The sequence below is a fragment of the Oncorhynchus kisutch genome, linkage group LG10 (assembly GCF_002021735.2).
Source record: "Oncorhynchus kisutch isolate 150728-3 linkage group LG10, Okis_V2, whole genome shotgun sequence".
NCBI lineage: Eukaryota > Metazoa > Chordata > Actinopteri > Salmoniformes > Salmonidae > Oncorhynchus > Oncorhynchus kisutch.
In genome coordinates, this window is record NC_034183.2 from 58378859 (window position 1) to 58403083 (window position 24225).

A 24225-nucleotide genomic window follows, 5' to 3' on the forward strand; every position below is an offset into this window, starting at 1 on the left:
ATGACATCGCCAAAGTCGAGGATTGGTAGGATGGTCAGTTTTACAAGGGTATGTTTGGCAGCACGAGTGAAGGATGCTTTGTTGCGAAATAGGAAGCCAATTCTAGATTTAACTTTGGATTGGAGATGTTTGATATGGGTCTGGAAGGAGAGTTTACAGTCTAATATATGTAGTTGTCCACGTATTCTATGTCAGAGCCGTCCAGAGTAGTGATGTTGGACAGGCGGGTAGGTGCATGTAGCGATCGGTTGAAGAGCATGCATTTAGTTTTACTTGTATTTAAGAGCAATTGGAGGCCACGGAAGGAGAGTTGTATGGCATTGACGCTTGCCTGGAGGGTTGTTAACAGTGTCCAAAGAAGGGCCAGAAGTATACAGAATGGTGTCGTCTGCGTAGAGGTGGATCAGAGACTCACCAGCAGCAAGAGCGACCTCATTGATGTATACAGAGAAGAGAGTCAGTCCAAGAATTGAACCCTGTGGCACCCCCATAGAGACTGCCAGAGGTCCGGACAGCAGACCCTCCGATTTGACACACTGAACTCTATCAGAGAAGTAGTTGGTGAACCAGGCGAGGCAATCATTTGAGAAACCAAGGCTGTCGAGTCTGCCGATGAGGATGTGGTGATTGACAGAGTCGAAAGCCTTGGCCAGATCAATGAATACGGCTGCACAGTAATGTTTCTTATCGATGGCGGTTAAGATATCGTTTAGGACCTTGAGTGTGGCTGAGGTGCACCCATTACCAGCTCTGAAACCAGATTGCTTAGCAGAGAAGGTATGGTGAGATTCAAAATGGTCGGTAATCTGTTTGTTGACTTGGCTTTCGAAGACCTTAGAAAGGCACGGTAGGATAGATATAGGTCTGTAGCAGTTTGGGTCAAGAGTGTCCCCCCCCTTTGAAGAGGGGGATGACCGCAGCTGCTTTCCAATCTTTGGGAATCTCAGACGACACGAAAGAGAGGTTGAACAGGCTAGTAATAGGTTGGAAACAATTTCGGCAGATAATTTTAGAAAGAAAGGGTCGAGATTGTCTAGCCCGGCTGATTTGTAGGGGTCCAGATTTTGCAGCTCTTTCAGAACATCAGCTGAACGGATTTGGGAGAAGGAGAAATGGGGAAGGCTTGGGCGAGTTGCTGTGGGGGGTGCAGTGCTGTTGACTGGGATAGGAGTAGCCAGGTGGAAAGCATGGCCAGCCGTAGAAAAATGCTTATTGAAATTCTCAATTATGGTGGATTTATCAGTGGTGACAGTGTTTCCTATCTTCAGTGCAGTGGGCAGCTGGGAGGAGGTGTTCTTATTCTCCATGGACTTTACAGTGTCCCAGAACGTTTTTGAGTTAGTGTTGCAGGAAGCAAATTTCTGCTTGAAGAAGCTAGCCTTGGCTTTTCTAACTGCCTGTGTATAATGGTTTCTAGCTTCCCTGAACAGCTGCATATCACGGGGGCTGTTCGATGCTAATGCAGAACGCCATAGGATGTTTTTGTGTTGGTTAAGGGCAGTCAGGTCTGGGGAGAACCAAGGGCTATATCTGTTCCTGGTTCTAAATTTCTTGAATGGGGCATGTTTATTTAAGATGGTTAGGAAGGCATTTAAAAAAAATATTCAGGCATCCTCTACTGACGGGATGAGATCAATATCCTTCCAGGATACCCGGCCAGGTCGATTAGAAAGGCCTGCTCGCTGAAGTGTTTCAGGGAGCGTTTTACAGTGATGAGTGGAGGTCGTTTGACCGCTGACCCATTACGGATGCAGGCAATGAGGCAGTGATCGCTGAGATCTTGGTTGAAGACAGCAGAGGTGTATTTAGAGGGCAAGTTGGTTAGGATGATCTCTATGAGGGTGCCCGTGTTTAAGGCTTTGGGGAGGTACCTGGTAGGTTCATTGATCATTTTTGTGAGATTGAGGGCATCAAGTTTAGATTGTAGGATGGCTGGGGTGTTAAGCATGTTCCAGTTTAGATCACCTAGCAGCACGAGCTCTGAAGATAGATGGGGGGCAATCAGTTCACATATGGTGTCCAGAGCACAGCTGGGGGCAGAGGGTGGTCTATAGCAGGCAGCAACGGTGAGAGACTTGTTTTTGGAGAGGTGGATTTTTAAAAGTAGAAGTTCAAATTGTTTGGGTACAGACCTGGATAGTAGGACAGAACTCCTACTTTGCAGTAGATTGCAACACCTTTGGCAGTTCTATCTTGTATGAAAATGTTGTAGTTTGGAATTAAAATTTCAGAATTTTTGGTGGTCTTCCTAAGCCTGGATTCAGAGTATGCTAAAGCAGTGAATAGAACAAACTTAGGGAGGAGGCTTCTAATGTTAACATGCATGAAACCAAGGCTATTACGGTTACAGAAGTCGTCAAAAGAGAGCGCCTGGGGAATAGGAGTGGAGCTAGGCAATGCAGGGCCTGGATTCACCTCTACATCGCCAGAGGAACAGAGGAGGAGTAGAATAAGGGTGCGGCTGTAATGTAATCGAGATGGTTGTTGTGCCAAGTGCAATTGATGTTATTTCACATTCATATCACCACGTATGGACTTCTCTTGATGCCTTTTGAGTGCTTTTTAAGGTCAAGAAAATATTATTTAACTACTGATGGTTTATCCAATGCCTATTGATGCAGGTGGGGATGATGCTAAATGACATTTTCATTGGAGGTACAATAGTGATGTATGCAAGTCAGAAGCTGGTATACGACGTACAATTGACACTTACAGAGGGCAATGTGCATTTGAAAAGGTTCATGCTTGAAAATTATGGGGGGAAATTGCTTGGAGGCATTCCACTGTTTGTTTTTTATTTAACTAGGAAAGTCAGTTAAGAACAAATTCATATTTACAATGATGGCCTAATCCAGACAACACTGGGCCAATTGTACACTGCCCTATGGGACTCCCAATCACAGCCAGATGTGATGCAGCCTGGTGTTGAACCAGGTATTGCAGTGATACCTCTTGCACTGAGATGGCTTGTCTTAGATCACTGTGCTACTCGTGAGCCCAAGTTTGAAATGACAACAGGTGAATAAATGAAGTGGTTGCCAAGGAGACCTCAAATGGCTATTTGCCAAGGGAACAGTTGTTGAGCCAGTCATTAAAAAGTAAAGAGCACACATTAATACTGGATTTTCAATTTACTCTTAAAACGATACATATTTCACAGACCTTCACTGTAATATGTAAGCTCAATGGGAAGGCCACTGTAAAATGTATACGAGGATACTTACCATTTTGGTTGGGGTGATGTTAAGTTTTTACTATGAAAACAATCCTGGAAGACTACTCTGAATCCTGTTGAGCTTCTGCCTTTCAGTCTCATCAGAGATACTTCTTGTGTTGAGTTTTTGCAAATGGTGTGCCTGATATCACTGCAGCAAAAGCTTGTTATTCTGCCCATTTTTTTAGGTTATCTACCTAACGCGCAATTTTGTGGATTGAAATAAGCTCTATTTTGAGCTACATTTATTTAAGGCTTTTTGTTTACTTGGACTGAGAAGAAGTACGCAGTTTTCCAATGAGGCAAGGTCATTAAACATCATCATAGTGCTGCGTTGGACCCACAATAAGTTGCACGGTGTTTCAACTAAGGGAGCACGTCCTTGTGTTTTGTATGTGAACACAAAAACAATTCAATTGCCAATGAGCTTTTGGAAGTTTTCATGAAATGTAAAAATCAAATCAAAAATAATGTAACGTGTAGTACAACCACAAACAAAGGCTGTCATAAGGATTATGTTGAAAACATACAGAGGGGGATGGGAGGGAGCGTCATAGAAATCACACCAATATTGCTAATGTTACATATTTTTTAATTATTAATAAAATGCCATTTACTAGACACTTTAATCCAAAGTGATGTACACTACAGTGAGTGCATACACTTAAGTATATGTAATCCCTGAGGGAAACAAACCTAGCACCACACTATTTCCAACTGAACCACACAGGACCAATAATTTGGCTGGAGGGTAATTTATCAAACTGAATTTTCTATATTAGTTTTTAGTTGCTTTACTTACATTTATTTACGTGCACCCAGGTGGGTCCCAGGACCGAGTTTAGGATACCCTGGTATAGGGTAGAAGTTAAATGCTACGCATATCTTTCTGGTAAAAATGAAAACAACTATTGTTGTATAGAAACAACTATTGTTGAAATAGAAATGTCTGAATGATGATAATGAATGGAAGGTGTCAATTATATTATACTACCGGTCAAAAGTTTTAGAACACCTACTCATTCAAGGGTTTTTCTTATTTTTTTTTACTATTTTCAACATTGTAGAATAATAGTGAAGACATCAAAACTATGAAATAACACATACGTAGTAACCAGAAAAGTGTTAAGCAATCAAAAAATATTTTATATTTGAGATTCTTCAAATAGCCACCCTTTGCCTTGATGACAGATTTGCATGCTCTTGGCATTCTCTCAACCAGCTTCATGAGTTAGTCACCTGGAATGCATTTCAATTAACAATTGTACCTTCTTAAAAGTTAAGCCAATCAGTTGTGTTGTGACAAGGTAGGGTGGGTATACAGAAGATATCCCTTTTTGGTGAAAGTCCATATTATGGCAAGAACAGCTCAAATCAGCAAAGGGAAACGACAGTCCTCCATTATTTTAAGACATGAAGGTCAGTCATTTCGGGAACATTTCATGAACTTTGAACGTTTCTTCAAGTGCAGTTGCAAAAACAATCAAGCGCTATGATGAAACTTCATCTCATGAGGACCGCCACAGGAATGTAAGACCCAGAGTTTCCACTGCTGCAAATACCTCCTCATTAGAGTTAGCAGCCTCAGAAATTGTAGCCCATATAAATGCTTCACAGAGTTCAAGTAACATTCATATCTCAACATAAACTGTTCAAAGGAGACTGTGTGGATCAGGCCTTCATGGTCGAATTGCTGCAAAAAAAACATGACTAAAGGACACCAATAATAAGAAGAGACTTGCTTGGGCCAAGAAACACAAGCTTTGTGAGAAACGGTGTGGGTGAACAGATGATCATGTGTATTTCTCACCGTAAAGCATGGAGGAGCAGGTGTGGGGGTGCTTTAGGCTATTTTACCAAGAAGGAGAGTGATGGAGTGCTGCATCAGATGACCTGGCCTCCACAATTCCCCGACCTCAACCAAAATTAGATGGTTTGGGATGAGTCGGACCGCAGAGTGAAGGAAAAGCAGCCAACAAGTGCTCAGCATATGTGGGACCTCCTTCAAGACTGTTGGAAAAGCATTCCAGGTGAAGCTTGTTGAGAGAATGCCAAGAGCGTGCAAAGCTGTCATCAAGGCAAAGTGTGGCTATTTGAAGAATCTCAAATATAAAATATATTCTGATTTTTTAACACTTTTTTGGTTACTTCATGTTTCCATATGTGTTATTTCACAGTTTTGATGCCTTCACTATTATTCTACTATGTAGAAAATAGTTTTAAAAAATAAAGAAAAACCCTTGATTGAGTAGGTGTTCTAAAACTTTTGACCGGTAGTGTTTATAATTTTTTTACATTTTATTTTATTTCACCTTTATTTAACCAGGTAGGCAAGTTGAGAACAAGTTCTCATTTACAATTGCGACCTGGCCAAGATAAAGCAAAGCAGTTCGACAGATACAACGACACAGAGTTACACATGGAGTAAAACAAACATACAGTCAATAATACAGTATAAACAAGTCTATATACAATGTGAGCAAATGAGGTGAGAAGGGAGGTAAAGGCAAAAAAGGCCATGGTGGCAAAGTAAATACAATATAGCAAGTAAAACACTGGAATGGTAGTTTTGCAATGGAAGAATGTGCAAAGTAGAAATAAAAATAATGGGGTGCAAAGGAGCAAAATAAATAAATAAATTAAATACAGTTGGGAAAGAGGTAGTTGTTTGGGCTCAATTATAGGTGGGCTATGTACAGGTGCAGTAATCTGTGAGCTGCTCTGACAGTTGGTGCTTAAAGCTAGTGAGGGAGATAAGTGTTTCCAGTTTCAGAGATTTTTGTAGTTCGTTCCAGTCATTGGCAGCAGAGAACTGGAAGGAGAGGCGGCCAAAGAAAGAATTGGTTTTGGGGGTGACTAGAGAGATATACCTGCTGGAGCGTGTGCTACAGGTGGGAGATGCTATGGTGACCAGCGAGCTGAGATAAGGGGGGACTTTACCTAGCAGGGTCTTGTAGATGACATGGAGCCAGTGGGTTTGGCGACGAGTATGAAGCGAGGGCCAGCCAACGAGAGCGTACAGGTCGCAATGGTGGGTAGTATATGGGGCTTTGGTGACAAAACGGATTGCACTGTGATAGACTGCATCCAATTGTTGAGTAGGGTATTGGAGGCTATTTTGTAAATGACATCGCCAAAGTCGAGGATTGGTAGGATGGTCAGTTTTACAAGGGTATGTTTGGCAGCATGAGTGAAGGATGCTTTGTTGCGAAATAGGAAGCCAATTCTAGATTTAACTTTGGATTGGAGATGTTTGATATGGGTCTGGAAGGAGAGTTTACAGTCTAACCAGACACCTAAGTATTTGTAGTTGTCCACGTATTCTAAGTCAGAGCCGAGTTAACACTGTTAACACAGTGTCCAAAGAAGGGCCAGAAGTATACAGAATGGTGTCGTCTGCGTAGAGGTGGATCAGAGACTCACCAGCAGCAAGAGCGACCTCATTGATGTATACAGAGAAGAGAGTCGGTCCAAGAATTGAACCCTGTGGCACCCCCATAGAGACTGCCAGAGGTCCGGACAGCAGACCCTCCGATTTGACACACTGAACTCTATCAGAGAAGTAGTTGGTGAACCAGGCGAGGCAATAATTTGAGAAACCAAGGCTGTCGAGTCTGCCGATGAGGATGTGGTGATTGACAGAGTCGAAAGCCTTGGCCAGATCAATGAATACGGCTGCACAGTAATGTTTCTTATCGATGGCGGTTAAGATATCGTTTAGGACCTTGAGTGTGGCTGAGGTGCACCCATGACCAGCTTTGAAACCAGATTGCATAGCAGAGAAGGTATGGTGAGATTCAAAATGGTCGGTAATCTGTTTGTTGACTTGGCTTTCGAAGACCTTAGAAAGGCATGGTAGGATAGATATAGGTCTGTAGCAGTTTGGGTCAAGAGTGTCCCCCCCTTTGAAGAGGGGGATGACCGCAGCTGCTTTTCAATCTTTGGGAATCTCAGACGACACGAAAGAGAGGTTGAACAGGCTAGTAATAGGGGTGGCAACAATTCCGGCAGATAATTTTAGAAAGAAAGGATCCAGATTGTCTAGCCCGGCTGATTTGTAGGGGTCCAGATTTTGCAGCTCTTTCAGAACATCAGCTGAACGGATTTGAGAGAAGGAGAAATGGGGAATACTTGGGCGAGTTGCTGTTGGGGGTGCAGTGCTGTTGACCGGGGTAGGAGTAGCCAGGTGGAAAGCATTGCCAGCCGTAGAAAAATGCTTATTGAAATTATCAATTATGGTGGATTTATCAGTGGTGACAGTGTTTCCTATCTTCAGTACAGTGGGCAGCTGGGAGGAGGTGTTCTTATTCTCCATGGACTTTACAGTGTCCCAGAACTTTTTTGAGTTAGTGTTGCAGGAAGCAAATTTCTGCTTGAAGAAGCTAGCCTTGGCTTTTCTAACTGCAGGCGTATAATGGTTTCTAGCTTCCCTGAACAGCTGCATATCACGGGGGCTGTTCGATGCTAATGCAGAACGCCATAGGATGTTTTTGTGTTGGTTAAGGGCAGTCAGGTCTGGGGAGAACCAAGGGCTATATCTGTTCCTGGTTCTAAATTTATTGAATGGGGCATGTTTATTTAAGATGGTTAGGAAGGCATTTAAAAAAAATATCCAGGCATCCTCTACTGACGGGATGAGATCAATATCCTTCCAGCGATCACTGCCTCATTGCCTGCATCCGTAATGGGTCAGCGGTCAAACGACCTCCACTCATCACTGTCAAAAACGCTCCCTGATTAGAAAGGCCTGCTCGCTGAAGTGTTTCAGGGAGCGTTTTTGACAGTGATGAGTGGAGGTCGTTTGACCGCTGACCCATTACGGATGCAGGCAATGAGGCAGTGATCGCTGAGATCTTGGTTGAAGACAGCAGAGGTGTATTTAGAGGGCAAGTTGGTTAGGATGATATCTATGAGGGTGCCCGTGTTTAAGGCTTTGGAGAGGTACCTGGTAGGTTCATTGATAATTTGTGTGAGATTGCGGGCATCAAGTTTAGATTGTAGGATGGCTGGGGTGTGTAACGCCGTTCTTCGTTTGTCGAAAGAGAGTCGGACCGAAATGCAGCGTGGTGGTTAATCATGATCTTTAATGAAAATAACGACGATACATGAAATAACTTATAAATACAAAAACAACAAACGGAACGTGAAACCTAATACAGCCTATCTGGTGAACACTACACAGAGACAGGAACAATCACCCACGAAATACAAAGTGAAACTCAGGCTACCTAAATACGGTTCCCCATCAGAGACAACAAGAATCACCTGACTCTGATCGAGAACTGCCTCAGGCAGCCAAGCCTACACTAGACACACCCCTAATCAACCACAATCCCAATGCCTACAAAAAAAAACAATACGACAACACAATAACCCATGTCACACCCTGGCCTGAACAAATAATTAAAGAAAACACAAAATACTAAGACCAAGGCGTGACAGAACCCCCCCCCCCCCCCCCCCCCCCCAAGGTGCGGACTCCCGGACGCACCTCAAAACCATAGGGAGGGTCCGGGTGGGCGTCTGTCCATGGTGGCGGCTCCGGCTTGGGACGTGGACCCCACTCCATAAATGTCATAGTTCCTCCCCTTCGCGTCCTGGGATAATCCACCCTCGCCGCCGACCATGGCCTAATAGTCCTCACCCAGAACCCCACAGAACTGAGGAGCAGCTCGTGACTGAGGGGCATCTCGGGACTGAGGGACAGCTCGGGACTGAGGGGCAGCTCGGGACTGAGGGGCAGCTCGGGACTGAGGGGCAGCTCGGAACTGAGGGGCAGCTCGGGACTGAGGGGCAGCCCAGGACTGAGGGGCAGCTCGGGACTGAGGGGCAGCTCGGGACTGAGGGGCAGCTCGGGACTGAGGGGCAGCTCGGGACTGAGGGGCAGCCCGGAACTGAGGGGCAGCCCGGAACTGAGGGGCAGCCCAGTACTGAGAGGAAGCCCAGTACTGAGATGAAGCTCAGGTAGGTAGTAGGCTCCGGTAGATCCTGGCTGGCTGGCGGATCTGGAAGATTCTGGTTGACTAGCAGATCTGGAAGATTCTGGTTGACAGGCTGATCTAGCTGCTCTATGCAGACTGACAGCTCTGACTGCTCCATGCAGGCTGACAGCTCCTTGCAGACTGGCAGCTCTTTGCAGACTGACAGCTCTGGCTGCTTCATACAGACTGACAGCTCTGACTGCTCCATGCAGGCTGACAGCACCCTGCAGACTGGCAGCTCCTTGCAGACTGACAGCTCCCTGCAGACTGGCAGCTCCTTGCAGACTGACAGCTCTGACTGCTCCATGCAGGCTGACAGCTCCTTGCAGACTGACAGCTCCTTGCAGACTGGCAGCTCTTTGCAGACTGACAGCTCTCGCTGCTTCATGCAGACTGACAGCTCTGACTGCTCCATGCAGGCTGACAGCACCCTGCAGACTGGCAGCTCCTTGCAGATTGACAGCTCCTTGCAGACTGACATCTCTTTGCAGACTGACAGCTCTGGCTGCTTCATGCATACTGACAGCTCTGACTGCTCCATGCAGGCTGGCAGCACCTTGCAGACTGGCAGCTCCTTGCAGACTAGCAGCTCCTTGCAGACTGGCAGCTCCTTGCAGACTGACAGCACAGGCTGCTCCGAACAGGCAGGAGGCTCCGGCAGCGCTGTAGAGGAGAAAGGCTCTGATAGCGCTGAACAGGCGGGAGACTCCGACAGCGCAGGAGGGAAGGAAGGCTCTGATAGCACTGAACAGGCGGGAGACTCCGACAGCGCAGGAGAGGAGGAAAACGCTGGCTGCGCTGAACAGGCGGGAGACTCCGACAGCGCAGGAGGGAAGGAAGGCTCTGGCTGTGCTGAACAGGCGAGGCGCACAGAAGGCCTGGTGCGTGGTGCTGGAACTGGTGCTACAGGATCGAGGACACGCACAGGAAGCCTTGTGCGGGGAGCTGCTACCGGAGGACTGGTGTGTGGAGGTGGCACTGGATAGACCGGACTGTGCAGGCGTACTGGAGCTCTTGAGCACCGAGCCTGCCCAACCTTACTTGGCTCGATGCCCACTCTAGCCCGGCTAATACGAAGAGCTGGTATGTACCGTACCGGGCTATGCACCCGCACTGGAGACACCGTGCGCTCACTAGCATAACATGGTGCCTGCCCGGTCTCTTTAGCCCCCCGGTAAGCACAGGGAGTTTGCGCAGGTCTCCTACCTGGCATAGCCATACTCCCTGTAAGCCCCCCCCCCCCAATACATTTTTGGGGCCGACTCTCAGGCTTCCATCCGCGTCGCCGTGCTGCCTCTTCATACCAGCGCCTCTCCGCTTTAGCCGCCTCTAGTTCTTCCTTAGGACGGCGATATTCTCCAAGCTGAGCCCAGGGTCCTTTTCCGTCCAATATCATCTCCCAAGACCAGAAGTCCTTATATCGCTGCTCCTCACGATTAACAGGAAGAGTTGGCTCAGGTCTGACTCCTGACTCTGCCACTCTCTCCCTGAGCCCCCCCCCAATACATTTTTGGGGCTGCTTTTCGGGTTTCCTTGCCAACCGTGTTCCCTCGTATCGTCGGCTCTTATCTCCGGCTGCCTCTGCTCTCCTCAGTGCCTCCACCTGTTCCCATGGGAGGCGATCTCTTCCAGCCAGTATCTCCTCCCAGTGTAACAACCTTTGCCATCCAATACGTCTTCCCCATGTCCATTCCTCCTTTCGCTTTTCCTGCCTGTTACCACGCCGCTCGGCCCGTGTGTGGTGGGTGATTCTGTAACGGCGTTCTTCGTTTGTTGAAAGAGAGGACCGAAATGCAGCGTGGTGGTTACTCATGTTCTTTAATGAATGAATGACAATACATGAAATAACTATTAAATACGAAAACAACAAACGGAACGTGAAACCTAATACAGCCTATCTGGTGAACACTACACAAAGACAGGAACAATCACCCACCAAATACAAAGTGAAACTCAGCCTACCTAAATACGGTTCCCCATCAGAGACAACAAGAATCACCTGACTCTGATCGAGAACCGCCTCAGGCAGCCAAGCCTACACTAGACACACCCCTAATCAACCACAATCCCAATGCCTACAAAAAACCCCAATACGACAACACAATAACCCATGTCACACCCTGGCCTAAACAATTAATTAAAGAAAACACAAAATACTAAGACCAAGGCGTGACAGGGTGTTAAGTATGTTCCAGTTTAGGTCGCCTAGCAGCACGAGCTCTGAAGATAGATGGGGGGCAATCAGTTCACATATGGTGTCCAGAGCACAGCTGGGGGCAGAGGGTGGTCTATAGCAGGCGGCAACGGTGAGAGACTTGTTTTTAGAGAGGTGGATTTTTAAAAGTAGAAGTTCAAATTGTTTGGGTACAGACCTGGATAGTAGGACAGAACTCTGCAGGCTATCTTTGCAGTAGATTGCAACACAGCCCCCTTTGGCAGTTCTATCTTGTCTGAAAATGTTGTAGTTTGGAATTAAAATGTCAGAATTTTTGGTGGTCTTCCTAAGCCAGGATTCAGCCACAGCTAGAACATCCGGGTTGGCAGAGTGTGCTAAAGCAGTGAATAGAACAAACTTAGGGAGGAGGCTTCTAATGTTAACATGCATGAAACCAAGGCTATTACGGTTACAGAAGTCGTCAAAAGAGAGCGCCTGGGGAATAGGAGTGGAGCTAGGCACTGCAGGGCCTGGATTCACCTCTACATCGCCAGAGGAACATAGGAGGAGTAGAATAAGGGTGCGGCTAAAAGCAATAAGAATTGGTCGTCTAGAATGTCTGGAACAGAGAGTAAAATAGCATCAAGGTATAATGTACAGACAAAGATATGGTAGGATGTGAATACATTGGAGGTAAACCTAGGTATTGAGTGATGAAGAGAGAGATATTGTCTCTAGAAACATCATTGAAACCAGGAGATGTCATTGCATGTGTGGGTGGTGGAACTAATAGGTTGGATAAGGTATAGTGAGCAGGACTAGAGGCTCTACAGTGAAATAAGCCAATAAACACTAACCAGAACAGCAATGGACAAGGCATATTGACATTAAGGAGCTTAGTCGAGTGATCAAAAGGGTCTGGTGAGTGGAGAGGTTGGTTGGGGGTCACGGCGATTTAGACAGCTAGCCAGGCCATCGGTAGCAAGCTAGCATAGGATGGAGGTCTGTTATTAGCCACCTCTTGCGTTCCGTCAGTAGATTAGTGGGGTTCCGTGTGGTAGAGGGGATTAATCCAAATCACACAACAACAACAAAAATAAAAACAATAGATATAGTTATAGAGGCCCAAGAAGAAAACATAATAATAATAAAAATAAATTGTCCGATTGTCTATTCAGATAGCAGCCGATAAGACAGCTAACGGTTAGCAGGCCGCAGATGGGCGTTCAGGTAACTTCGCGACGGAGGAGCCAGCCGGATAACTCCTTCGGGTAGTTAACGTCGGCAGTCCAGTTGTGAAGGCCCGGTGGGGCTCCGCGTAGGCAGTAAAACGGGTCCGGATAGGTGACTGCAGCCCAGGAGTGATTGATGGAACTCAGGAGTGATTGACGGAGCTGGCTAGCTCCGGAATAATTGATGTTTGCTCCGGAAACGACGAAAGCCGATAGTCACACGGATAGCAGCTAGCTAGCTGTGAGATCCAGGTATGAATGTCCAGAGAGCGGTTGAAATCCAGGGACATGGAAAGAAAAATTGGTCCGGTATGTTCCGTTCCGTTCCGAGCCGCGCTGCGCTGCGCCGTACAAAACTGGCGATAGATTTTCGAGCTAAAGGATAGCTGATGACCACAAACCGTGGTTAGCTGAATACTAACGATTTGCCAGTAAAGATGCTAACTAGCTTCTGAACTAGCTTCTGAACTAGCTTCTGAACTAGCTTCTGAACTAGCTTCTGAACTAGCTTCTGATTAGCTTCTGGATTAGCTTCTGGGCTAGCTTCTGGCTAGCTACTGGCTAGCTTCTGGCTAGCTTCTGGCTAGTTTCTGGCTAGCTTCTTGGAGTTTCTGGCTAGATTCGTGGAGGATTACAGATTTGAGGTAAAAAATACGTTTTTTATAAATATAAATTGGTGAGGCGGGTTGCAGGAGAGTGTTTTGAAGATGAGTTGATGGAAAATGTAAAAAAATGTATGTGAAAAAAGTTGTAAATATATATATATATGGGACACGACAAGACGAGGACAAAAGACGTCTGAACTGCTATGCCATCTTGGAAACCAAGATAATAATTGGCCTATATTATATCATACCTACATATGTAAACACAAAACACCAACTATTGAAATGATGTAGAACACTCAATTGTTATGGATTACCAATCACTTTTATTTGGTCAACATAACATATCTAGCACATATCAGTGATACGCCTCATGCTCATGAACCTCATGCCACTCATGCCACTCATGCCCATATCCCTGAAGTTCCTGTACTCTCCGGGCCTCATGTACATCATCCTGCCTCTGAAGTGGGGCTGCTCGTACATCAGCCAGTGGCCATCCATCACGTTGCAGGACTGGCAGTCGGACATGCGATAACGGTCCATGATGGAGTCACAGTCGTCCATCATCTCGTGCATCTGACCTCCGAAGTTATCTCTCTCGTAGAGCCTCATTCTGTAGGATCCGCTGTGCTGTTAGGAGGAAATAAGAGTATGTTGAATGAATTCCTGAATACATCAGACTGTTGAAAAGCTCACAGAGCCAATATGATTTGTGTAATTATGGACTTCACAAAGCTACTTCGAGTGGGGCTGTTAACAGCACACTAAATGTCATATGGCCTACCATGGGGATTGTGCGGCAGGACCTGATATCAGTCATTCCCATCATACTCTGGAAGTCAGAGTACTCTCCCCTCCTCATGAAGTATTGGTTTCCCATGTAGTTGTTGCGGTCGTAGACCATGAAGCAGCCGCTCTGAACCCTACAGGAGTGGCACCTGCTCAGGTAGGAGGACATGTCAGCGCAGTCGCTGCTGCACTCATAGGAACGACCCTGGAAGTTCCTGTCCTCGTAGAAGACGACCTGAAAATAAAAAAGGGCAATTTCTATGAATTCAAATGTTTTATGAAACAAACATTTTTGAGAAATCTGCAATGCTATTCAGTCACACTTCATCTTTAATGTTGTAGTTGGGGGTGCTAGAGCACTAGAGGTCTTTTGCATAACAATATATGAAAATTAAAGCATATATTTTGGTTTTAAACTTACCCTGCCCATGTTCATGCTGGTGGACATGCTTGCTCACTGTGCTGCTGGTTGCTGCTCCTGAACTGATTCCTACCTGGTTTAACCCTTTCTTTTATACCTGACCAAACCTAAAGAATTCCCAGCTCCATTGTTCAAACCCCTGACCCAGCAACATGCTATAGAAGCCTGCATAGGCCACTGAGGTTACGTCCACATTTCTAGTGACTGGATCCCTCAGTGTCTTTAGAAAGACTGTTTCTCAATTGTCTGTTTCTCAAACAAAGTAACATAAAGCCTTTAGAGAATTTACAACAGCTAGTAACAGCCTTGAAATTGAATGTTCTCCGTACAATACATTGCACAATACTTTTCTACATTTTGTAATCTTATTTGAAAGATACCTTTGATAAAATATTGTTGATAAATGGCTCAATATTATATTGTAAACCCTTTTGATTTAAGGCATTTAGCAGAAATCACACATATTGAATAAAGAGTGAAAATCTGGGGTTAACCTTTTAGGTTAAACTATGTATTATTACTCGTCTTTTGTTCAGTGTGCTGTTTTAACTGTTCGTAAACCTCAGTGGACTTCACGTAGACTGACATTCCTTACCAGTGAATACATCATCAAAAGTGAGTTGTTACTTAACTAACATTTACGGTTCATAACACGATACTACAGAAATTGTTACAAAACTTTCAATTGTATTTAAAAAATATTTTCAATACATTAATAATCCATCAATTTGTTAATTTCTCTTGAGTTATAAAAAACAAAAAGAAATTGAAAAGAGTTAACACTTATTTAAAGAAGCCTTTATAAAGGGTTTATTAAAGGGTATGTAAATAGTTAATAACAGTTAATAATACGTTATAGACTGTTATAATACTTTATAGACTTTATAGTAAAGTAGTTCATTCACTCACATTTAACATGAGTGACAAATCTTTGTCCACTTTTTTTATTCTCTGCCCCCAAAAGTCCATATTAGGATAGTTTTTACAATATTGAAGTTATGAAAACACAATATTTTACCCTGATCTACAGCAAACAATGTGATGAAACAGTCTGGGTTTATTTAGGCAAAGCAATCACACACACACACACACACACACACACACACACACACACACACACACACACACACACACACACACACACACACACACACACACACACACACACACACACACACACACACACACACACACACACACACACACCTCTCTACTAATCCATCTCTCTATTAACTGCTCCCTTCTTAGATATCCCACACACACATTGTGATGACAGAGAAAGGCATGCTTGAAGGGCTATCTGCCATTGCCTACATCTTTCACATATACTCTGTGGGGGCTTTTTATAGGGTGGAAATGTTCTGCTTTGCATCAAGTACCAACTATTATATCTGTTGACTATGAGGTCATCCTCCCATTTTTAGGTTATCTACCTAACACCAAGTGTTCTTGTGGATTAAAATAAGCTCTATTTTGAGCTAAATTTATTCAAGGCGTTTTGTTTACTTGGACTGAGAACAAGTACACAGTTTTCCAATGAGGCAAGGCCATTAAACATCATCATAGTGCTGCGTTGGACCCACAATCAGTTGCACGGTGTTGATTTCAACTAATGGAGCACGTCCTTGTGTTTTGTATGTGAACACAAAAACATTTAAATGGTCAAGAGCTTTTGGAAGTCTTCATGAAATATAAAAAGAAAATTAAAAATATGTAATGTGTAGTGCAACCACAAACAAAGGCTGTCATAAGGATTATGTTGAAAACATACAGAGGGGGATATTTTCCATGAACAAGTATCGTCCTATGACTTACAACATGAGCGTCATAGAAATCACACCAATATTGCTAATGTTACACATTTTAATATTATTAATAAAATGCCATTTACTAGACACTTTAATCCAAAGTGATGTATACCACAGTGAGTGCATACACTTCAGTATATGTAATCCCTGAGGGAAACAAACCTAGCACCACACTATTTCCAACTGAACCACACACCAATAATAATTTGGCTGGAGGGTCATTTATCAAACTGAAGTCTCTATTTTAGTCTTTTGTTGCTTCATTTACATGTATTTACTTTGTCTTGATTTGACTGTCACGCGCTGGTCGAAGTATTTTGTGTTTATCTTCATTTATTTGGTCAGGCCAGGGTGTGGCATGGGTTTTTGTATGTGATGTGTTGGTATTGGGATTGTAGCTTAGTGGGGTGTTCTAGTTAAGTCTATTGCTGTCTGAAGTGGTTCTCAATCAGAGGCAGGTGTTTATCGTTGTCTCTGATTGGGAACCATATTTAGGCAGCCATATTCTTTGAGTATTTCGTGGGTGATTGTCCTTAGTGTCCTGATGTCCTTGGTCTGTGTTTATGTGCACCAGTATTAGGCTGTTTCGGTTTTTGTTACGTTTATTGTTTTGTATTTAGATTCTTGTTGCTTCAGTTTAAAAAAACATGGATCGCAATCTACACGCCGCATTTTGGTCCGACTCTCTTTCACCTAAGGAAAACCGTTACATTGACTGTATTTTTCACTGATGATTGGCTTTACTTTTTTAGGCAATTACTATACACTTTCTTACCTTGTTAATCGAAAATGACCGTGGCACCTTTGTAATTGCAGTTATATAATGATGTAGAGAGAAAAGCTTTCGTAAATTGTATCAATATGTATTAGCGTTTATTGTACACTGGCTCGATGTTGGCCAATCAATTAGAGTAGTGTTTGTGGAGTAGCACAACGTGTATGCTAAGCTAAGTTTGTTAGCGTTACAAGTTGACTAATGCTTTAGTGTTAACATCAAAATCTCTCTTTATCATCTGAAGGACATTCATTTCAATGCTTTTTGACAGTAAATACGTAAATCAAAAACCAAAACGTGCACCCAGGACCGAGTTTGGGATACCCTGGTATAGGGTAGAAGTTAAATGTTACGCATTTCTTTCTGGTAGAAATGAAAACAACTATTGGGAAATAGAAATGTCTGAATGATGATAATGAATGCCCCCTTAACATCTGTTATTGAATGCAATGTGTCAATTATATTATACTACCGGTCAAAAGTTTTAGAACACCTACTCATTCTAGGATTTTTCTTTATTTTTACTATTTTCAACATTGTAGAATAATAGTGAAGACATCAAAACTATGAAATAACACATATGTAGTAACCAAAAAAGTGGTAAGCAATCAAAATGTATGTTATATTTGAGATTCTTCAAATAGCCACCCGTTTAATTGATGACAGCTTTCCATGCTCTTGGCATTCTCTCAACCAGCTTCATGAGGTAGTCACCTGGAATGCATTTCAATGAACAGGTTAAACTTCTTAAGTTAAACCAATCAGTTGTGTTGTAACAAGTTAGGGTGGTTATACAGAAGACGTGCTTCTACACCTGCATTGCTTGCTGTTTGGGGTTTTAGGCTGGGTTTCTGTACAGCACTTTGAGATATCAGCTGATGTACGAAGGGCTATATAAATAAATTTGATTTGATTTGATATCCCTTTTTGGTAAAAGTCCATATAATGGCAAGAACAGCTCAAGTAAGCAAAGATAAATGACAGTCCATCATTACTTTAAGACATGAAGGTCAGTCAATATGGAACATTTCAAGAACTTTGAACGTTTCTTCAAGTGCGGTCGCAAAAACAATCAAGCGCTATGATGAAACTGGCTCTCATGAGGACCGCCACAGGAATGGAAGACCCAGAGTTTCCTCTGCTGCAGTTACCTCTTCATTAGAGTTAGCAGCCTCAGAAATTGTAGCCCAAATAAATGCTTCACATAGTTCAAGTAACATACACATCTCAACATCAACTGTTTAGAGGAGACTGTGTGAATCAGGCCTTCATGGTCGAATTGCTGCAAAGAAATCACTACTAAAGGACACCAATAATAAGAAGAGACTTCCTTGGGCCAAGAAACACGAGCTTTGTGAGAAGAGGTGTGGGTGAACGGATGATCATGTGTATTTCTCACCATAAACTATGGAGGAGGAGGTGTTATGGTGTGGGGGTGCTTTGCTGATGACACTGTCTGTGATTTATTTAGAATTCGAGGTACACTTAACTAGCATGGCTACCACAACATTCTGCAGAGATACGCCAACCCATGTGGTTTGGGCTTAGTGGGACTATCATTTGTTTTTCAACAGGATAATGACTCAACATACCTCCAGGCTGTGTAAAGGCTATTTTACCAAGAAGGAGAGTGATGGAGTGCTGCATCAGATGACCTGTGCTCCACAATTCCCCGACCTCAACCAAAATGAGATGGTTTGGGATGAGTCGGACCGCAGAGTGAAGGAAAAGCAGCCAACAAGTGCTCAGCATATGTGGGAACTCCTTCAAGACTGTTGGGAAAGCATTCCAGGTGAAGCTTGTTGAGAGAATGCCAAGAGCGTGCAAAGCTGTCATCAAGGCAAAGGGTGTCTATTTGAAGAATCTCAAATATAATATATATTTGGATTTGTTTAACACTTTTTTGGTTACCACATGTTTCCATATGTGTTATTTCACAGTTTTGATGCCTTCACTATTATTCTACTATGTAGAAAATAGTAAAAAATAAAGAAAAACCCTTGATTAAGTAGGTGTTCTAAAACTTTTGACCGGTAGTGTTTATAATTGGCCTATATTATATCATACCTACATATGTAAACACAAAACACCAAATATTGAAATGATGTAGAACACTCAATTGTTATGGATTACCAATCACTTTTATTTGGTCAACATAACATATCTAGCACATATCAGTGATACGCCTCATGCTCATGAACCTCATGCCACTCATGCCACTCATGCCCATATCCCTGAAGTTCCTGTACTCTCCGGGCCTCATGTACATCATCCTGCCTCTGAAGTGGGGCTGCTCGTACATCAGCCAGTGGCCATCCATCACGTTGCAGGACTGGCAGTCGGACATGCGATAACGGTCCATGATGGAGTCACAGTCGTCCATCATCTCGTGCATCTGACCTCCGAAGTTATCTCTCTCGTAGAGCCTCATTCTGTAGGATCCGCTGTGCTGTTAGGAGGAAATAAGAGTATGTTGAATGAATTCCTGAATACATCAGACTGTTGAAAAGCTCACAGAGCCAATATGATTTGTGTAATTATGGACTTCACAAAGCTACTTCGAGTGGGGCTGTTAACAGCACACTAAATGTCATATGGCCTACCATGGGGATCGTGCGGCAGGACCTGATATCAGTCATTCCCATCATACTCTGGAAGTCAGAGTACTCTCCCCTCCTCATGAAGTATTGGTTTCCCATGTAGTTGTTGCGGTCGTAGACCATGAAGCAGCCGCTCTGAACCCTACAGGAGTGGCACCTGCTCAGGTAGGAGGACATGTCAGCGCAGTCGCTGCTGCACTCATAGGAACGACCCTGGAAGTTCCTGTCCTCGTAGAAGACGACCTGAAAATAAAAAAGGGCAATTTCTATGAATTCAAATGTTTTATGAAACAAACATTTTTGAGAAATCTGCAATGCTATTCAGTCACACTTCATCTTTAATGTTGTAGTTGGGGGTGCTAGAGCACTAGAGGTCTTTTGCATAACAATATATGAAAATTAAAGCATATATTTTGGTTTTAAACTTACCCTGCCCATGTTCATGCTGGTGGACATGCTTGCTCACTGTGCTGCTGGTTGCTGCTCCTGAACTGATTCCTACCTGGTTTAACCCTTTCTTTTATACCTGACCAAACCTAAAGAATTCCCAGCTCCATTGTTCAAACCCCTGACCCAGCAACATGCTATAGAAGCCTGCATAGGCCACTGAGGTTACGTCCACATTTCTAGTGACTGGATCCCTCAGTGTCTTTAGAAAGACTGTTTCTCAATTGTCTGTTTCTCAAACAAAGTAACATAAAGCCTTTAGAGAATTTACAACAGCTAGTAACAGCCTTGAAATTGAATGTTCTCCGTACAATACATTGCACAATACTTTTCTACATTTTGTAATCTTATTTGAAAGATACCTTTGATAAAATATTGTTGATAAATGGCTCAATATTATATTGTAAACCCTTTTGATTTAAGGCATTTAGCAGAAATCACACATATTGAATAAAGAGTGAAAATCTGGGGTTAACCTTTTAGGTTAAACTATGTATTATTACTCGTCTTTTGTTCAGTGTGCTGTTTTAACTGTTCGTAAACCTCAGTGGACTTCACGTAGACTGACATTCCTTACCAGTGAATACATCATCAAAAGTGAGTTGTTACTTAACTAACATTTACGGTTCATAACACGATACTACAGAAATTGTTACAAAACTTTCAATTGTATTTAAAAAATATTTTCAATACATTAATAATCCATCAATTTGTTAATTTCTCTTGAGTTATAAAAAACAAAAAGAAATTGAAAAGAGTTAACACTTATTTAAAGAAGCCTTTATAAAGGGTTTATTAAAGGGTATGTAAATAGTTAATAACAGTTAATAATACGTTATAGACTGTTATAATACTTTATAGACTTTATAGTAAAGTAGTTCATTCACTCACATTTAACATGAGTGACAAATCTTTGTCCACTTTTTTTATTCTCTGCCCCCAAAAGTCCATATTAGGATAGTTTTTACAATATTGAAGTTATGAAAACACAATATTTTACCCTGATCTACAGCAAACAATGTGATGAAACAGTCTGGGTTTATTTAGGCAAAGCAATCACACACACACACACACACACACACACACACACACACACACACACACACACACACACACACACACACACACACACACACACACACACACACACACACACACACACACACACACACACCTCTCTACTAATCCATCTCTCTATTAACTGCTCCCTTCTTAGATATCCCACACACACATTGTGATGACAGAGAAAGGCATGCTAGAAGGGCTATCTGCCATTGCCTGCATCTTTCACATATTCTCTGTGGGGGCTTTTTATAGGGTGGAAATGTTCTGCTTTGCATCAAGTACCAACTATTTTTAACATCGCACATTCCCAAGATACTTTGGAGTACCAGGCATGTTGCATCGCGGAGTCTGGGTTTCCAGCTGGGAAGGTTCTTATGTAAAAACACCCGCCTGGATTGACCCAGTGCTAGGCACTGATCCAGTTAGAGATCCAGTATGTAGATACTGTAGATATTTAGAGGTGTGGTGTGGAGCTAAATTTGGCACATATTGTTTTGCAATTCCAGGTCAGGTCATCACTCTACTGTGCTGATAGAGGCCTCATGCAGTCCTTCCTCTTCCTCTAAAGAGGCAGTTGGTTCACTACTAAATCAATTATTTGCTCGCCGGCCAAAAGCAACATTCTTCCCCAGTAAGGTAATCGTTGTTCCTTTTTTGTTTTCTTTCTTTTTATGATCTCTCTACACAATGCACAATCAAACAATAGCTCCATACATGATTTTCCCTCTCAAACAGAACCCCATGTTTGGATGGGGAGCTTGACGTCCAGATAGGCTGATACAAGAGCCTTTTCATGTACCTGACTGACTCCCATACGGTTGGTTGAATTTGGTGATGTTTTCAGCACCTGTTCCTCTTCTTGCCAGTGGAGGCCAGCAAGGGGTCACCACTTCTCTCCTTCTGTCCTGATACAGGGATGACAATCGTCCTCTTACCATCCTACCACTGACTGTAGTCAAAACTTAAACAAGGCTTCAATGGTAAATGTACTGTGCCACCAAACAATCAGTGGTTTGAACCTGTCTAATAGATGCCTATACACAGACACTACTGTATGTGTAGAGGGAAAACACCAAGCATTCAGAAAGTACAGCCCTGTAGATAATTCACTATTCTCAGAGTTGATCCAAAAATAATCCCAAATCCACCTGGCTGCTGTCCTGACATTTGCATAATAATTGTTATCAGTGTGAAGTCAGTCGTGCCAATGGAGACTGGGTGGTACCTAGAAAGGGTGTCACAATTACCACACCCTCACTTGTGTGTGTTGACCCTCACTTGTGTGTGTTGGCATCTCGCCCTTCAATGAGACAGACGCCCACATCCTGCCCACCTCCAGGACCCTCTTCCACTGACGCTAATGGTCCCCGTCATCTGTACCGTCAACCTCCACATGCTGGTCACCATGGCAACAGGTTAGTGGCATGCGATAGCCCACTGTCCAGGGGAATTCCTCCTTTTAACGGTTTGCTTGCCAGAGACTCACGTCAGCACCACGGGGGGCTTGCCTTAGCCCCAGTCCCTAGCAACTAGTTGCTATGCTGCCCCGTTGCCATGCGGAGATTGACATGTTTTTTAACAGTTGGTGGTGATGATCACCTCTCCAACAAACAGAATCAAACACGCACTGAGCACACACACTGTCACTATTGCATACCATTCAGAAAGAAGACCCCTGGCCCCTCTTTATCCTTGTGTCACAGTAGCAAGACAACAACTAAAGTTCCACTGATCAAGTTGAGAAGACACACAGTGACTGTGAGAGACTTATGGACCAGCGTGCAGTATGACCTGACCTGACACTCTTCAAATAAAAGCATTTTTGCATGCCTTATTGGATGATTTGGGGAGAAATCTAGCCTCCTCTCCATTCACACTGAAATGACACACAGTTGTCACGATGAAAACCGTAGTAAATAAATAAATCATATCGTCAATAACTGCATTCACAATGACCTTCACAACGGCAAAGTCATATGCCTACACAGGCTACATAGTGCATACCATACCAATGAAGATACATTTAAGGACAATATTTTTTTTAAAGAACAAGACAGTGCCTGCTGAAGAGAGATAATTTAGCAGTTATACCCATTTCAATCACAACTTTTGATGTGACACTGATGGCTGGCCCAAATTCCTCCAAAACAGATATACCAGAGTGGGATAAAATGATTAGCAGGATCAATTGGCATGTGCTACATCTCTGATGGTGCTTACCTGGCATGGACCAATAGGAAGGAAGCTGCCTGGAGCTCAAAATAAGCCTTCTATCTCCAGCACCCACAAAGGGGGGCTCCACCAATGTCATCTCAACCACCCCTGAGGTTGGTTCTTCCAAGGAAGAAAGAGAATGCCAACAGGATAAGCAACATCCGAAAACTCCCCAAAATATTCAACCTTCCTTCTGCTATCTTGTGGCTAATGCTGCAACATGTTGTATAACCCACTCAGTTCAACATGAAGGGTAATGTTGTCATGAGAGTCAACCTGATTGAATTTAACTGATTGAATTTGACTGATTAAGGGCACACAGCCTCAATACAGTGAGCAAAGGTAATCATTAAGCATTAACTAACTAGCTCCTAGATGCTTGGGAGACCTCTTGTTCCTCTACTCATCTGATAGACATGCCTTAAATCTCCTAACTAGATGTTGGCAAAAGATCAATAGTTTATGGGAATGTTTACATCATTGTTTTAAGATTTATTTTCATAGCCCTTAAATCTGACATAGAAACATGACAGATGATGTTAGACACATGACAAATCATTGACAAATAATGAATCCAAATGTGCTTGAGTGAGTCTTAAGGTTTGTTTATATTTTGAGCCTGTTACTAAGGCTATCGTACTGTTTAATCATGGACTCAGGAAAGGTTCAACAGGGGACAGAAAGTAAACAGCAGCAACCTGCTTTGCCATGTTGCTTTGTTGAATCCATCCAGGGAGGGCTGGCAGGGTTTCCTCTCCAGGGGCCAGGGCAAAATAAATGAACTGGGCGGGCTAGATTAATAGATAGTCAGACACCCAGGGAGATCTGACTCAGAGAAGGGGATGAAACATGCAGCCTTGCAGAAAGGAAATACAATTTAGATTATTGCAGTAGTCCCCGATACCCACCTGTGGGT

General features: G+C 43.4%; 2 protein-coding genes across 2 annotated transcripts; both read right to left on the bottom strand.

Annotated features, from left to right (window-relative positions):
* Positions 1–13530: 13530 nt before the first annotated feature.
* On the bottom strand, positions 13531–14427 carry LOC109888056 (gamma-crystallin M3-like). The gene is made up of 3 exons (XM_020479282.2): positions 14401–14427; positions 13975–14214; positions 13531–13820 (listed from the first exon to the last, which is right to left on the bottom strand). The coding sequence occupies exons 1-3, from the start codon at positions 14425–14427 to the stop codon at positions 13536–13538; spliced, it is 552 nt and encodes a 183-aa protein (XP_020334871.2). The 3' UTR covers positions 13531–13535.
* A 4697-nt stretch (positions 14428–19124) lies between these two features.
* Positions 19125–23322, bottom strand: LOC109897616 (gamma-crystallin M3-like). Its single transcript, XM_031834976.1, has 3 exons — positions 23316–23322; positions 19587–19849; positions 19125–19432 (listed from the first exon to the last, which is right to left on the bottom strand). The coding sequence occupies exons 1-3, from the start codon at positions 23320–23322 to the stop codon at positions 19148–19150; spliced, it is 555 nt and encodes a 184-aa protein (XP_031690836.1). The 3' UTR covers positions 19125–19147.
* Positions 23323–24225: the final 903 nt, after the last annotated feature.